Below are 15,979 nucleotides of genomic sequence, written 5' to 3' on the forward strand. Positions count from 1 at the left end.
AAAATATCCAGCCAACAGCGCCCCATGGGCAGCGTCCTGTGACCACTGATGAAGGTCTAGAAGATGACCGACTCAAACAGCAGCAATAGATGAGTGATCGTCTCTGACTTTACATCTACAAGGTGGACCGACTAGGTAGGAGTGTCTAATAGAGTGGACATTGAGTGGACACTGTATTTAAAAACTCCACTCATACCAGTACAACACACACTAACACACCACCACCATGTTAGTGTCACTGCAGTGCTGAGAATGATTTACCACCTAAATAATACCTGCTCTGTGGGGGTCCTGACCATTGAAGAACAGGGTGAAAGAGGGATTACAAAGTATGGAGAAAAACAGATGGACTACAGTTAGTAATTGTAGAACTACAAAGTGCTTCTATATGGTAAGTGGAGCTGATAAAATGGACAGTGAGTGTAGAAACAAGGAGGTGGTTTTAATGTTATGGCTGATCGATGTAGGTACACAATATATTCTGTTCAGGTGAATCATGTTTGCTTTAATTAGGTTGTGAGTTTGAATCCTGGCTATGTTTTTTTTGTATTCAAGATTAAAGGTGTCACTTATTTAGTGTTGTTAAGTTAAATTGTTCCATAGGAGCAAGATATCACGTCAAATCTGTGTATTTATCCCGTTAATACAATCACTGTTTATACTGATCACACAACCACGACAAACACATAAACGTCACGTCTAACGTTGTGCAAGAAAAGAGCTCAAATCCATCAAGCAGAATAAATTCTCTATTGAGTAGCGAGTGAGCTATTAGCACATTTACCGCTGGGACATGGAATTAGCATTTTAATTGTTAGCTATCCGAGCGGCACGGCAATTATTAGCGGATAGATTTTGCGCTCGTGGATCTTCACTTCACTTTAATGGTCTGGCAGCTGAATTGTGTTTATGAATGACTGGGCAGTTTTATTTTTACAGATATAAACACACAACTGCATCTTCTTAGGGTCAACTGGGTGTGATGGAAGATTACTGGTCAAGGTACTGGACTATTAAAGGGTCTGGTTCAGTCCCCATGCTTCCAATTTTCCCACAACTGGGACTGAAAACAACACAAGCAACTGCAAGTCTGCAGTAAATGCAAATGCAATAGATATCAGATTTGATCTGAAACACTTCAGATTCTAGTTCTTTATCACTAGATGAACAGGACCAATATCTGTATCAATATCTGTATCAATATCTGTAAGATTAACCCATGTGTGAGGTCTGCGTGCTGATAAATGATCAATATGTGGTATTGGAACAGAAGGATCATTAATTAGGACTCATTACTAAGTTTCCAGCCATGCGTTTTATACAGCAGCTTTAGATTAGTAGCTTCATACAGAGTCAATTATTCTGGAATAAATCTTCCCGCCTGGAAAATTTAAGTCTTATTAGAGCAGCTTTTCCTTCCTTCAACATCAAGAAACCAAAGCTGGACACCTTCAAGCTTAATACCATCAACCATCAACCTCTCAAACATGCCTTTACTGTTCAAGCTTTTAGTAACAGATTTTGCTCAACTACGAGTAAAAGTAAAAGGAGTAAAAGTAAAATAAGTAAAAGTAAAAGGAGTAAAAGTAAAATAAGTAAAAGTAAAATGAGTAAAAGTAAAAGAAGTAAAAGTAAAATGAGTAAAAGTAAAAGGAATAAAAGTAAAAGAAGTAAAAGGAGTAAAGAAATAAAAGTAAAAGGAGTAAAAGTAAAAGGAGTAAAAGTAAAAGGAGTAAAAGTAAAAGGAGTAAAAGTAAAATAAGTAAAAGTAAAATGAGTAAAAGTAAAAGAAGTAAAAGTAAAATGAGTAAAAGTAAAAGGAATAAAAGTAAAAGAAGTAAAAGGAGTAAAGAAATAAAAGTAAAAGGAGTAAAAGTAACCAGGTGGCACAGGAGGATATTCCACTAGGATATTTCACTCTGCGCTTGCCACCTGTCGGCTGGGCGCCATCTAGCAGGCATAATCGGCAGTGCCTGCAGCAGACACATCTCTGCTAGGGCGGGATGACCGGACTATGTAGGTGGGGTCTTCAAAGCTGTGTAAGGACCCTGATTGGCAGATAGAGAGGCGCCTTTGCAAAGGGCATGGGTGAAAAAGGGTTCCGCTAAGGGCTGCACGCGGGTCGGAGGAGGCGTGAGCAGCAATATACCCACCTCGACTACAATCAGGGATCCCTAAAATGGGAGAAAATGCATAAATAAAATAGTAAAAAAATAAATAAATAAATACATATTTTTCGCAATGCAGCAAAATGATGGTTTGACGTGAATGATAGGTCACAGATACTGTAAAGCTTGTGTGTGTGCTGATGTATTCTGATAGAAACTATATTAGGCCCCTGTTCCACACATTTACACTTTACCCCCAGGTTTACCCTCATCTTGTATTATCCTTATCTTGTGTTCTTATTGGCTGTCACTTCCACACTCACTGCCAGTCACAACCTGATCACAACGCCTTTCACACTAGATGATTCTAAGTCGCTGACAGGTCCAGATATTTAACATTTAACATGCTCGATATTTTTGTGTGTGATTGGCGAGCTGCTTGGATCGAGTCGTTAACAGTTTACACATAACAATCAAGAGCCAATGTTTGTGCCCCAAACAAACGCTGATTTGCCCCAGAGCTGGCACATCTAGCGGCACCCGTTGGCAAGCAAAAATCAGGGCACAAATCATGTAGTGTGTACTAGTCATTAGAAGACTCTAGTGGACCAAAGCCATGCCAGTGTAACAGAACCACCTACCTGGAAAGTTCTCTCACAGTAGACGTCAAACACTGAGACCTGTCTCATTACCCTGATCTACTCCACACATGTACTCACCCTGTCTGACACTCTGTGACTGAAGCTCCGGCTGTTTGTGCCCAAATAATAAACCCTCCCCCAAAATCACACAGTCCTGACATCTAGATCCAAAACTGATGTCAACTGATCCTGCTTAGCACGAGTGGAGGAACATGGGAGCAACAATAACAGGACAGATAACACAGCATACACACAACTGAGCCCTCTGAAGCAGAAGTGAACATCTGTAGGACAAGAAAATGAGTTGTAGCTCTTTTTTCCTGGACTCACTGAGGTATGTGGAGCCAGTATTGATCTGCACCCAGAAGAATGAATCCATTATTCAGGTTTTCCTTATTAAACTGAGAGCCACATTAATCAATACTGACCCGGCCGTGCTGGAGCAGCTATTATTCTGATATTGAGCTGATCCATTAACGGTACCGGTGTGTGTTCAGGTCTGTGTATGATGCAGAATAATGAATAAAGCTGCTAAACGGACAAATGCGAATTTATTTATTTATTTATTTACCAACTTAGTTTCATTCTGAAAGTTTGTTAGTTTGAGTCTGTTCCGCATTCTGAGTCTGTCTTATTTGGTGGCACTTTATTTATTTATTTACATCCTTGCATCTTTAACCTCTTTGTTCCTTAAATATTAATAATGTGACGACTGACAGACTAAATCTACAGTATACAGTATAAACAGAAGATAATATTTTACTTATTTATAAGCGAAAGTCTTCCACAGTCATCTAAGTTTAAATGCACTTCATGTGCCAAGTTATATTTCATTTAAAATTAATAGTTAGAATTTTTATTTAGTTGTAGCTGTTCTCCCCTAGGGCGGCACGGTGGCTTAGTGGGTAGCACTGTCGCCTCACAGCAAGAAGGTCCTGGGTTCGATCCCCAGGCGGGGCAGTCCGGGTCCTTTCTGTGCTGAGTTTGCATGTTCTCCCCGTGTCTGTGTGGGTTTCCTCCGGGAGCTCCGGTTTCCTCCCACAGTCCAAAAACATGCAGTCAGGTTAATTGGAGACACTGAATTGCCCTATAGGTGAATGTGTGTGTGTGTGTGTGCCCTGCGATGGACTGGCGTCCCATCCAGGGTGTTACTGTGTGCCTTGCGCCCATTGAAAAGCTGGGACAGGCTCCAAGCTCTATAAAGACTCAGGAGCCCTGACTTCAGCCCCACTGAACAGCTTTGGAATGAACCAGAACATTAATTGAGGCTTTCTTGACCAACATCAGTGCACAGCCATACAACTGCTGTCATCTTTTGACTGAATGAGCACAAATTCCCACAGACATACATCTCCAGTTCACCTCACATGCACGTCTTTGGACTGTGGGAGGATACCGAAGTTCCCGGAGGAAACCCACACAGACATGGGAAGAACATGGAAACTCCTCACAGAAAGGACCCTGACCGCTCCACCTGGGAATCAAATTCAGGACCTTGCCTTGAGGTGACAGTGCTACCCACCGAGCCACAGTGCCGCCCTCTTGAACTTAAACTATTTTCTTCATGTTTCTGAAATCAAAGCCTGAACTCCCCTACTGCTCCCCTCTCAATAAGTATCATTGGTCTGAAGATGCTCGAGTGCTAGCACAACATTTCATCATATCCAGACTAAGAAATATGAAGGAACAACGAAACGAAGAAGCACAGGGGGGTTCGGATCGCTCGCATTCTCGCCCGAAATTGAAGAGGAACGCCGGTGTAAAAAATGAGCAGCGTTTTCCAAGGTGACAGCGGTACGTTCTGCCTTTTATTGAGCACCACACACACCGTGGCACAAGGAAGAGGAATAACGCCAGTGACAAAGCAGCTTATTTCCTGCTCGCGTACTCCGCGACGTAGCAGTCAGACCAATTCAGCCCAGGTCCCAGCAAGGTCAGCGAGATGGAGGGATCGGATCGAGAAGGCCGACGTTCCATTACTGCGTCTGACAATTGTTTCAGAAGCTATCAGCGATGCTTGGATATAGGAGGAATATTAAGAGGGCTCTCAGAACGTGGTGGATGAACGGGTCTGACCCTTTCTGAGATGTTCCCGCGGGGGAACTGACCTACATTACTCAAGATTCGCCAAGATGCCCTGAGCAACAGGAAATAAAAGACATTGGCTGTAATGTATCAGCGTTGTGTGTGAGTTCTTTTATTTAGCTTTGATTTTATCTGTGGAGCTTATAAATATGGGCAGTTGTAGCTTAGTGGTTGAAGTACTGGACTAGTAATCAGAAGGTTGGTTCAAACCCCACCACTGCCAGATTGCCACTGTTGGGCCCTCATTGCTTAGATTGTACACTGTAAATCGCTTTGGATAAAGTGTCTGCTTTAATTTTTTTATTTTAAAGAGTGTAAATATTTTTTTGTGATTTTTTTTTCTGCTTTTATTTTTATTTTTTAATACAATTTTTGGTGATTTTTGTCTGCTTTTATTTTATTTTAAAGAGTGTAAAAAAACTTTCTGTGATTTTTATCTGCTTTTATTTTTATTTTTTAAGAGTAAAAATTTCTGTGATTTTTTTCTGCTTTTATTTTTAGGGTAAATAATTTATGTGATTTTTTGGTGTAAATATATTTTGTGATTTTTGTCTGCTTTTATTTTAATTTTTTAAAAGTGTAATTATTTTTTGTCATTTCTTTTTCCACTTTTATTTTTAAGAGTAAATATTTTCTGTGATTTTTGTTTGTTTTTATTTTAAAGAGTGTAAATAATTTTTTGTTATTTTTGTCTTAACCTCTAGGCTACAGCTGTCCTATTGGGCCTTCCCTATAGTGTAACTCTCATCCTCTTTATTCTCTAGTCATAATTTAAAGCTCCTTTTGTCTTTATTTTATAAACTATTGATTTCTATGATTTCTATGTTAATTGCATCATGTTTCCATTCGTCTCTGTATGTTTTAAATGTTTTTATATAATAAATGTTGTTTATTTAAAGTAAGAAGTCAAGGACAAATTTCCACTTCAGTAAACAAAGATCCAAAATCCTGAATTTTCTAAATGAATGCTTCATGTCTACCTAATTCTCAGCTAATTAAATCATCTAAATTAGCTCCCGTTTTAATAAAATGCTTTCTGAATCTTAATTTATTCACATTACTCGTGTTCTGGATTCATTACGGTGAGATCAGATCTTCTGTTCCGTGCTGCTGCCGATGCTGAACATCCTCCGCGACCGATCGCTCCCTTCAGGCGTAAATACATTTCACATTTCAATAAAAAACCCAGTTTATTACCAACCATTCCTCACAAAAACAGATGTGCCACAGACAGCTGGCTCCCGCTCCCTCACATATGCAGACGTCTTGTTTAAGAAATACAAAAAATGACCTTATTAGGCGTCTGGGCCACGCCGGGACCTCCGACGGCCGTGTTTTCAATCAGTCTTATCACATAAAGACAGACCGCTGGGTCTGAATCGCATAATCAGCACACATTCAGCACACATTCACACCTGCAGTGGGCAGACCTCGTTTTCTACCTCGTTTGGTGAGGTTGAGCCCTCGCGCTTTCAACAATAATTACACGGCAGGGAACGTCAATCAAGCTTTACATGTCAGCCGTCCCGAGAGAATCGGCTTCATGCTACAGCGGCCTTCAATTAAACATCACAGAATACATTCAGATATGAACACAATAGGACCGGGGTGTAATCTGACGCGCCTGGTGCTCAGGGGGGGTAAAGAAAAGTCTGAAAGAATTATTACACAAAAGTCTAGCTGCTTTTTATCTAAAACGACGGTGACCTGTCCAGGCAACCAAGGTTCGTTCTATGTGGAGTTTGCATGTTCTCCCCATGTTTGTGTGGGTTTCCTCCGGGAGCTCCGGTTTCCTCCCACAAGTCCAAAGACATGCAGTCAGCTTAATTGAGCTACTTAAATTGGCCTAAGTATAAGTGTGGGTGCCCTGTGATGGACTGGCGACCTGTCCGGGATGTTTCCTTGGCACAGTGGATAGCACTGTCACGTCACAACAAGAAGGTCCTCAGTTTGATTCCCCAGCCAGACAGCCATGGTCCTTTCTATGTGGAGTTTGCATGTTCTATGTGGGTTTCCTTTGGGTGCTCCAGTTTCCTCCCACAGTCTAATGACGTGCAGTCAGGTTAATTGAGCTACTACAATGTGTGTCCTGTAAAGGTCCTTGGCACACTGGGTAGCACTGTCACATCCCAGCAAGAAGGTTCTTGGTTTGATTCCCTGCCAGGCAAGCAAGGTTTACTCCGGGTGCTCCAGTTTCCTCCCACAGTCCAAAAACATGCAGTCATGTTAACTGGAAATACAGAATTGTCCATGACTGTGTTTGATATAAACTTGTGAACTGATGAATCTTGTGTAACCAGTAACTACCGTTCCTGTCATGAATGTAACCAAAGTGTAAAACATGACGTTAAAATCCTAATAAACAAACAAACTAAACAAAAAGTTCAAGCTGAAGTTCCACTAAAGACGTACATGATCCACCAAACTCGACCAGAGCTTAACAAGCACATTATATAATTTACACCTCGCTTTGAGGTCCTGAATGGTTTGCAGTTCCAGGAAACTATATATGAAAACAGAACATATTGCGCTATATATCATCGCCTCTGCGGCGTTCTTACTGCCGCCTCCTCCGTTCCTCCGGAGTGGAACTTGGCTCGGATTCTTCCGTCTCCTCAAGACTGTTCAGATTCCTTCATTCCTCTCTTCTGGCCTATTGTCAAAATGAACATATTGAACGGTGCACAATAATACACAGAATTTGTGATTATTTGTAGGTATATTTTTATTAGAAATGTTCCGCTGCTCTGAATTTAGTATAAAAAGAGCAACAAGTCTTTAAACAAGCGGCACGGCAACTTGCTCTGTTAGGATTATTATCAAGAATCCAACCTCTCTGTGCTACTATGTGCCACGCCCCTCTCTCTGGGAGCACTCTCAGTCTCCTGCCACGCCCCCTTCACTGTGATTGGTCTCCATCATCTACAGCTGTGCCTTGTTTAAGGTCAAGACATATAAGGAGGCAGCTCATTGGAGACTATTTGATGTGACTTTGTTCTGTTGATTTGTCTTTGCTTGAATTTACTTTAGCCAGTGATTTTGGTCTGTCTGTCTGTCTGTCTGTCTGTTTAGCTCTGTCTAGTCCTGTTTCACTTTGTTTAGCTCTGTCTAGTCCTTGTTTAGCTTAGTGTTTAGTTTAGGTTATTAGCATCTTTGGACTGTGGGAGAAACACAGACACGGGGAGAACATGCAAACTCCACACAGAGGACTGTAGGAGGAAACCGGAGCTCCCAGAGGAAACCCACACAGACACAGGGAGAACATGCAAACTCCGCACAGAAAGGACCCAGACCTCTTCACTTGGTAATCGAACACAGGACCTTCTTGCTGTGAGGAGACAGTGCTATCCACCGAGTCACCACACCACCCGTCTTTGGACTGTGGGAGGAAACCGGAGCTCGCGGAGGAAACCCACACAGACACAGGGAGAACATGCAAGTCCAAACAGAAAGGACCCAGACCTCTGCACTTGGGAATCGAACCTAAGGCCTTCCTGCTGTGAGCCATTGTGGGTTAACCACTAAATGTCACAGAACAATAAATCAATCCTCCCTCAGTGTTGATCTACTGTGTAACATAAGTGGAGTCTTTAGGAAAAACAGTGCTCTCTAAAAAGCTGCTTCAAAATGTTTCCTCGTGCCCATGGGTGGGCATTCGGATGGCAGAGATGTGGCACTTGTGCAGGTGGCACAGACACATGGGTTTGAGCGGCTGCCATCTACACAGCAAGACGCCGGAGCAATCCGTTTCACACTGACAACAAGCGACTGGCCAGTCTGCAGGGTATTCCACCATCTTTACTGCTGTGTGTGTGTGTGTGTGTGTGTGTGTGTGTGTGTCCGTCTGTCTGTTTGTCTTAGTCTCTACGTGTCCCCAGTGACACAGACTAAGAGGGACAGATGAAAAGAGACCACGTCCCGCTCTATTTACCCAGCCGTCACACCTCTCACTCTCATATCTCCTCATCATCCCGGGCTTAGTCCTCCATGAGGCTGAAGATTCTCCGAAAATATTTGTCTTGGTCCAGAAGCCCGTGGGTGCCGGTCAGGGGGTTTGCTGCACTCTGGTCAATAATGAGAATTTGAAGAACAGATCCTGGTTTCGATTAAGTCCAGGTTCAAGCGCCCTCTCTAGAACATTAGGTGTAGGGCTGGCACCGATCCGATACTCTGTATCGGTCTGATATTGGCCCAAATCACTGGATCGGATATTGGAAGGAAAAAATTTGTAATCTGATTCGATACTGTTGCTTAATGTAAATAACACTTAATGTAAATAACACTTAATGTAAATAACACTTAATGTAAATAAGTCCATTGTTTGTGTGTAAAGCAAATAACACATGAAGATCCGTTCCAACAGAACGCCGTTTATTGCCACTCACTCGGCAACTGCCGTAACAAGGTGCATCTTGATGACATTAACATGTGCCACTGATCTACAACTCATCCGCAACAGCCATTCAGAAATGAAAACACACTGATCTACTTCAACTATTAGCATTTTGAACAATCATCTACTACTGCCACATCTAAACACACTGTTTAAACACAATAAAAATCACTTTATAAATGATAAATCGCTCACCTGAGATAAAGAAAACCTGTCTCGTACCGGCTTGGAGATCTCTCACATCCTCAACGATAAATCCATTAGTGTTATGAAATAAAACAAACGACACCGTTTCCCGTTTAACCACAGACGTCCTCTTCAAAATCCAGGGGTTTATCAGCAGGGTTTAATCATCTAAAAACGTGACAGAACTTCTAAACTCTGCGTCAATTCTAATTGGTCCATCGTGTTTGCTTGACATCCACATCTTCCAATTGTAGACACTTTGGACGACACGCCGTGAAGCGAGATGTGTCACGTAAACGACAGCTCGAACATAAGTGAAACCAAAAATGCTGCTAAATGTTCTGTGTGTAAAAGTGAAAATTAAAACAGCAGTTTTGTATAAGTGTGATGTTGTAGCTTCTGTATTTATTCCTTTAGAATATTAGTTTCACAGACTGAGCATTGTTATTTAGATAGCTAGTTTAACCATGGTGCATTGAGATGTGTATTATTACTGCTTGGTTGTTTGAGAGGAGAAATGACGTATCGGATTGGTATCGGTATCGGCTGATGCTCAGTTTGCAGTATCGTTATCTGTATCGGATATGAAAAAATGGTATCGAGCCAGCCCTAGTTAGGTGTGATGATAAACGGCTATTCTCAGATCGTCCTCTGGTAGTGCAGATCAAGCAACATGAACATCTGTAGTTTAATAAAAATAAACTTTATCAAACTCACAAACAAACTTATAATATTCGATACTGAGATGATGTAAATTACTGAATAGGGACTGTAAGAGTGAAGGATTAAATCCAGGATGTTAACATTAAAGGTAACACATGAACTTACCGCGGTTTTATTATAAATAGACCTCAGGTCGGGGTCAACCACTAACTGTCTCTGAACAACAGATCAATCCTCCCTCAGTGTTGATCTACTGTGTAACATAAGGGGAGTTGTAAACAAACGGTCCTCTTCAAAATGTGCTGATATTTTTTTTCCTGACCTGATGAACCGGGTCTGTCAGATTATTATCAGAGTGGCACCGTGCCAAGCTGCATTACACGTATTATATTCAGAAAAGCTGCATCTGTCACTGAGCTTTTCTTCCTCAGGCACCGTGGGTCTTACTGAGCTGGGAATGGACCATTACACACACACACACACACACACACACCAATACACACACTGCCAACCATAAGCTATTGTTTGGGTGTGTGTGTGAGAGAGAGACAGTAAAATGCCTTTTTGTGTTGTTTTGCTTTGCTACCGTGCACACAGAGCTCCACACACCGAGTACACAGATCCAGGGTTGTTCAGTGATTTGCAAAGCTCTGGTTCTGTCTGTTCTGTTCATAATCGTCACCGTCATTACAATCCAACAATGCAGTCAGTAGGTGAATGTGATGCTCAGGTTCCTGTGTGCTTTCTTCATCACATATTATCCATTATGGCTGTTTACTGTAGCTACAGTATGAGGTCAGTGTTGTTCATTTACATTAACAGTCCTAACTGTTGCTTTTGACCCCTTTTAGTTTGAACCTTGTGTGTTTACTGCTGGCAACATACAGAATGATTAGGTTGGTTCAAAAGTAAAAGCTAATCCAGCCAAGTAACTTAGCAAAAGCTAACCTAGCCTAGTTGCAAAGCTAAGTCTGCCATGCTGTTTGAAAAAGAGGTAAAAAAGCAAAAGCTATTCAAGTAACTTCTAAAAAATTTAGTCCAGTAAATTCTAAAAAGGCTAAAGCTAACCTAGCCTAGTAACTTCTAAAAGAGCAAAAACTAACCTAGCCTAGTACTTTAGCAAAAGCTAACCTAGGTAAGTAACGTTTAAAAGGAGCAAAAGCTAATATAGGCAAGTACATTCTAAAAAAGCTAAAGCTAACCTAGCAAAATAACGTTTAAAAGGAGCAAAAGCTAATATAGCCAAGAAACTTAGCAAAAGCTAACCTAGCCAAGTAACATTTAAAAGGAGCAAAAGCTAACCTAACCAAGTAACATCGAAAAGAGCAAAAGCTTCTAAAAAAAAGCTAAGGCTAACCTAGACAGATACCTAACAAAAGCTAACCTAGCCTAGCAGCAAAAACTAAATTTGCCATGCTGTTTAAAAAAGGCAAAAGCTAACATAGTGAAGAAACTTCTAAAAAATCAAAAGATAACCTAGCTAAGTAACTTAGTAAAAGATAACCTAGCCAAGTAACCTATCAAAAGATTACGTAGCCAAGTAACCTATCAAACGATAACCTAGCCAAGTAACCTATCAAACGATAACATAGCCAAGTAACCTATCAAAAGATAACCTAGCCAAGTAAGCTATCAAACGATAACATAGCCAAGTAACCTATCAAAAGATAACCTAGCCAAGTAAGCTATCAAACGATAACATAGCCAAGTAACCTATCAAAAGATAACCTAGCCAAGTAAGCTATCAAACGATAACATAGCCAAGTAACCTATCAAAAGATAACCTAGCCAAGTAGCAAAGCTATGTTTGATTAATATGCTTTTAAATGTTCTATTTTACCTGTGTTTATAATGTACGAGCTATTGTTTCCCCTGGACTTGATCATTCTGTGTATTTATATGCTATTGATTTTTTAGTAGCAGGTTAGCAGAGAACACACCGACCTGCTAAAGTTTTGTCCACACTATTAAATAAAAAGTAAACAAAAGCTGAGGTGATAATACAGAGGAGAACCTGAGTGACTGTACAGTCGAACCTGCAGCTGTAATTACTGCTCAGCTTCACTGAATCACTAAAACGCTGGAGCCATTAACACACTGACACACTTTCACTTCGTCCATTTAAATCTGTGCTCACTACAGACGTGTGGACGGTAATTAATGACGTTTCACCTGCAGGACACATTAAAGTGAAACGTTACCTTCTCCCATTCCCGCTCCTTGTTCAGGACAATCACGACCAGTTTGGGATTCTCCTGGTAGCCGTCCTCGGTGAAGGACAGGTCCCTGCCGTCCCACGTCACGTTCATCATGTACCTACAAACACACATCACGTCCAGAAGCGGTGAGGAGCAGAAATAAATCCATCTTTTATCTCCAAACACCATCCATTATCACTCACTCTCACTCACTGTCTTAACCGCTTATACAGTTAGGGTCACGGGGGGTGCTAGAGCCTATCCCAGCTTTTCAATGGGCGCAAGGCACACAGTAACACCCTGGACGGGGTGCCAGTCCATCGCAGGGCAGACACACACACACACACCTATTCACCTACAGGGCAATTCAGTGTCTCCAGTTAACCTGGCTGCATGTTTTTGGACTGTAGGAGGAAACCCACACAGACACGAGGAGAACATGCACAGAACTCCGCACAGAAAGGACCCGGACCGCCCCGCCTGGGGATCAAACCCAGGACCTTCTTGCTGTGAAGCGACAGTGCTACCCACCGAGCCACCGTGCCGCCCCATCCGTTATCAGTCCGGCTGATATTAATTCTATATGTAGAGGATGAGGATAATGTATGAAGGTCGGTCGGAGCTCGTGCACGCCGGAAGACGAAGGGAAGGATTAATGATCCGCTCGATAACCGGCGACTGACATGAATCAGACATCACATTAAGCACAGATGAAAAATCTACCTGCTTATTATTAGTATCACATAAAAGCTGCATTAATCACTGACATGATTTTGTCAGACTGGATGCAGAAATATTCAAAATAATAATAATGTAATAATAAAGTTCTTTACATTAAAGGCAAAAGCTTTTATTTACATTTACATTTACAGCATTTAGCAGACGCCTTTATCCAGAGCGACTTACAGTACTCTGTACAATCTGAGCAATTGAGGGTTAAGGGCCTTGCTCAAGGGCCCAACAGCAGCAATCTGGCAGTGTTGGAGCTTGGTAAGGCTACAACTGCCTTAAAATCAAGCTCAACGCTTCTTTAGGCTTAGCTTGACCTAAGACTTTTTACATTTACAGCATTTAGCAGACACTTTTATCCAAAGCGACTTACAGCACTGTGACAGTATACAGTCTAAGCAATTGAGGGTTAAGGGCCTTGCTCAAGGGCCCAAAATTGGCAACCTGGCAATGGTGGGGCTTGAACCAGCAACCTTTTGATTTCAATCCAGTACCCTACCTGCTAAACTACAACTAACCAGTTCTTAAGTGTGAAGATGTTTTTTTTTAATGGTTTGCTTTATTTTATATGACAAACAAACGCATTAATATAGACTCACAGCAAGAAGGTCCTGGGTTCGGTTCCCAGGTGAAACGGTCTGGTCCTTTCTGTGTGCAGTTGGCATGTTCTCCCCATGTCTGTGTGGGTTTCCTCCCACAGTCCAAAGACGTGCAAGTGAGGTGAACTGGAGACTAAATTGTCCATGACTGTGTTTGATATTACACTTGTGAACTGATGAATCTTGTGTAATGAGTAACTACCGCTTCTGTCATAAATGTAACCAAAGAGTAAAACATGACGTTAAAATTATAATAAACAAACAAGCAAACATCTCTATTAAGTTACTTTCTCACTAATTTTTACACTTTTCTTAAATTTTTTGTCTAAAAATGGTCATTTAATATATTCAGCCTTTATGCAAACCTAGCCAGGCACGATCCTGTAGCTCAGTTTGCGATTCTTCACAATTTACGACTGAGGTCTGACTTCCTGAATAGTTCTGTCCCGCTGAATTGATCGGAGGCCCGGCGAGGTGAGCGCTCGACCCGCCGCGAAGCTCCGATCGCTCTGGATATATCGCTGAATCCAATTACATCAAACAGCGGGAGAGAGCGCAATCGATAATTCCTACTTTCTTCCTTCATGGGACGCGTTTCCAGTCTCAGTGGGCCTGCCGATATTTCGTCAGACCCGCTTTCACACCCAGCTGTGGTCCATTGTCTCCTCACACTGGAGACCTGGATCAGCGGCTCACCGCCGTTTACTGCACCACCGGCGCCTTTCGACACGATGTCTCAATTTAAGCTCAAGCGAGGTGGCACGGACTTCGTGCCACGGTCAATTAGAGATGTTCATCCAGAAAGATAAAAACAGCACAGCTGATGAGAGATGAGAGGCGTCCTTATAAATTAAAACCACTTTATATTTCTGTTTACTGTTCTGTAGTCGGTGGGTAGCACTGTCGCCTCACAGCAAGAAGGTCCTGGGTTCGATCTCCAGGCGGGGCGGTCCGGGTCCTTTCTGTGTGGAGTTTGCATGTTCGCGCCGTGTCTGCGTGGGTTTCCTCCCACAGTCCAAAAACATGCAGTCAGGTTAACTGGAGACACTGAATTGCCCTGTAGGTGAGTGTGTGTGTCTGCCCTGCAATGGACTGGCGCCCCATCCAGGGTGTTACTGTGTGCCTTGCGCCCATTGAAAAGCTGAGATAGGCTTCAGCACCCCTCCCCCATGACCTGATTGGATAAGCGGTTAAGAAAGTGAGTGAGTGAGTGTTCTGCAGTTTACTGTTACAGCGAATACCTACAAGTTTCAGGAAAATTCTTTGGAATGAACTGGAACATCAGTTTAAGCTTTTTGTTGTTGGCCAACAATACAAACGCTAAATGGGTAAAAATTCCCACAGACATACTTCAAAGTCTTGTGAGAAGCCCTCTCAGAAGAGTGGCTGTTGTTATAGCGCCGTTGGGTGGGTCGCAAGCCAAAAACAAAATGAGTCGCAGAGAAAAAGAATCAACACATTTTAACAGGCACAAAGACAAAATGAACTTGTACACGAACGCCCCCATGTGGAGGTTTTACATTACATCTTATAAACTACAGTAGGACCAGATCGCCACCGTTTTTATTAATTAAGATCGTGTTGTGTTTCGTTTTGATGCGTTGTTTGGTCCCTGAGATAGAGGTCACTCTGTCCAACAAGCTCATGCTCAGGTGTCCAAATAATTTTGGTTGCAATCTAAGCCTGAGCTCTCAGTTTTGAGTGATAGCGGCCTGACGAGGCACTCAGAGGACACATCTGACCATTTCTGAGGGAGAGATGCTCGGTTAGGGATTCTAAAACAGGGTTCCTCGACAGTGGTCAGTTACGGCCTTTGCTGTCCGGTTGGGGTGCCTGTACGGGGACAGCTGATCGTGGACGGCAGTACGTGACTCTCTGTAAGTTAGACGCATGCACGTCGGAGGGGGCACGCGAGCCTCGGACTGACCACGACTGAACCAGGGTGCATTTCTTGGCTGTTTTATTCCAGAGTAGAGATGTGTGTGGACCAGAACAGGTTGGGTCTGGTCAGCTAAGGTCTCAGATATACACGTCATCTCTGGTGATGACATTCCCGACCTCCCGATAACTACATTTCCTGGACTCACAGAAGGCTAAAGTTCAGTCGCTATGACGACTTGTACCGCACAGGTCATCTAAGATGTTTTTCCTAGGAGAAGGATAGCAAACTGACCGTAGACGTCAGACTTTCAGGTGACACAGACCTGCTTTAGAAACACAACCTTCTGGAACCTTCTAATCAAATCGTATGAAAGCAAAGATTCCACTGAACCCGCAGCCCAGGGCCTGAAGACCAGCGGCGGGTCATTTTAGCCTCCGTCACTGATGTATAAAGGCTCCGTTTTCTCCCGAGTCCGCTCCCCACCCAAGTCGAGAT

At 42.4% G+C, this 15,979-nt stretch overlaps 1 protein-coding gene across 1 annotated transcript in view; it reads right to left on the bottom strand.

Moving 5' to 3' along the window:
• Positions 1-15,979, bottom strand: part of grin2aa (glutamate receptor, ionotropic, N-methyl D-aspartate 2A, a) — a 128,234-nt gene that overhangs the window by 34,557 nt on the left and 77,698 nt on the right. The window contains exon 4 of the mRNA XM_063018393.1: positions 12,278-12,392. Coding sequence (XP_062874463.1) covers positions 12,278-12,392 — 115 coding nt within the window. The remainder of the gene's footprint in view (positions 1-12,277; positions 12,393-15,979) is intronic.

Source organism: Trichomycterus rosablanca, chromosome 22 (genome assembly GCF_030014385.1).
Source record: "Trichomycterus rosablanca isolate fTriRos1 chromosome 22, fTriRos1.hap1, whole genome shotgun sequence".
Classification (NCBI taxonomy): Eukaryota; Metazoa; Chordata; class Actinopteri; order Siluriformes; family Trichomycteridae; genus Trichomycterus; species Trichomycterus rosablanca.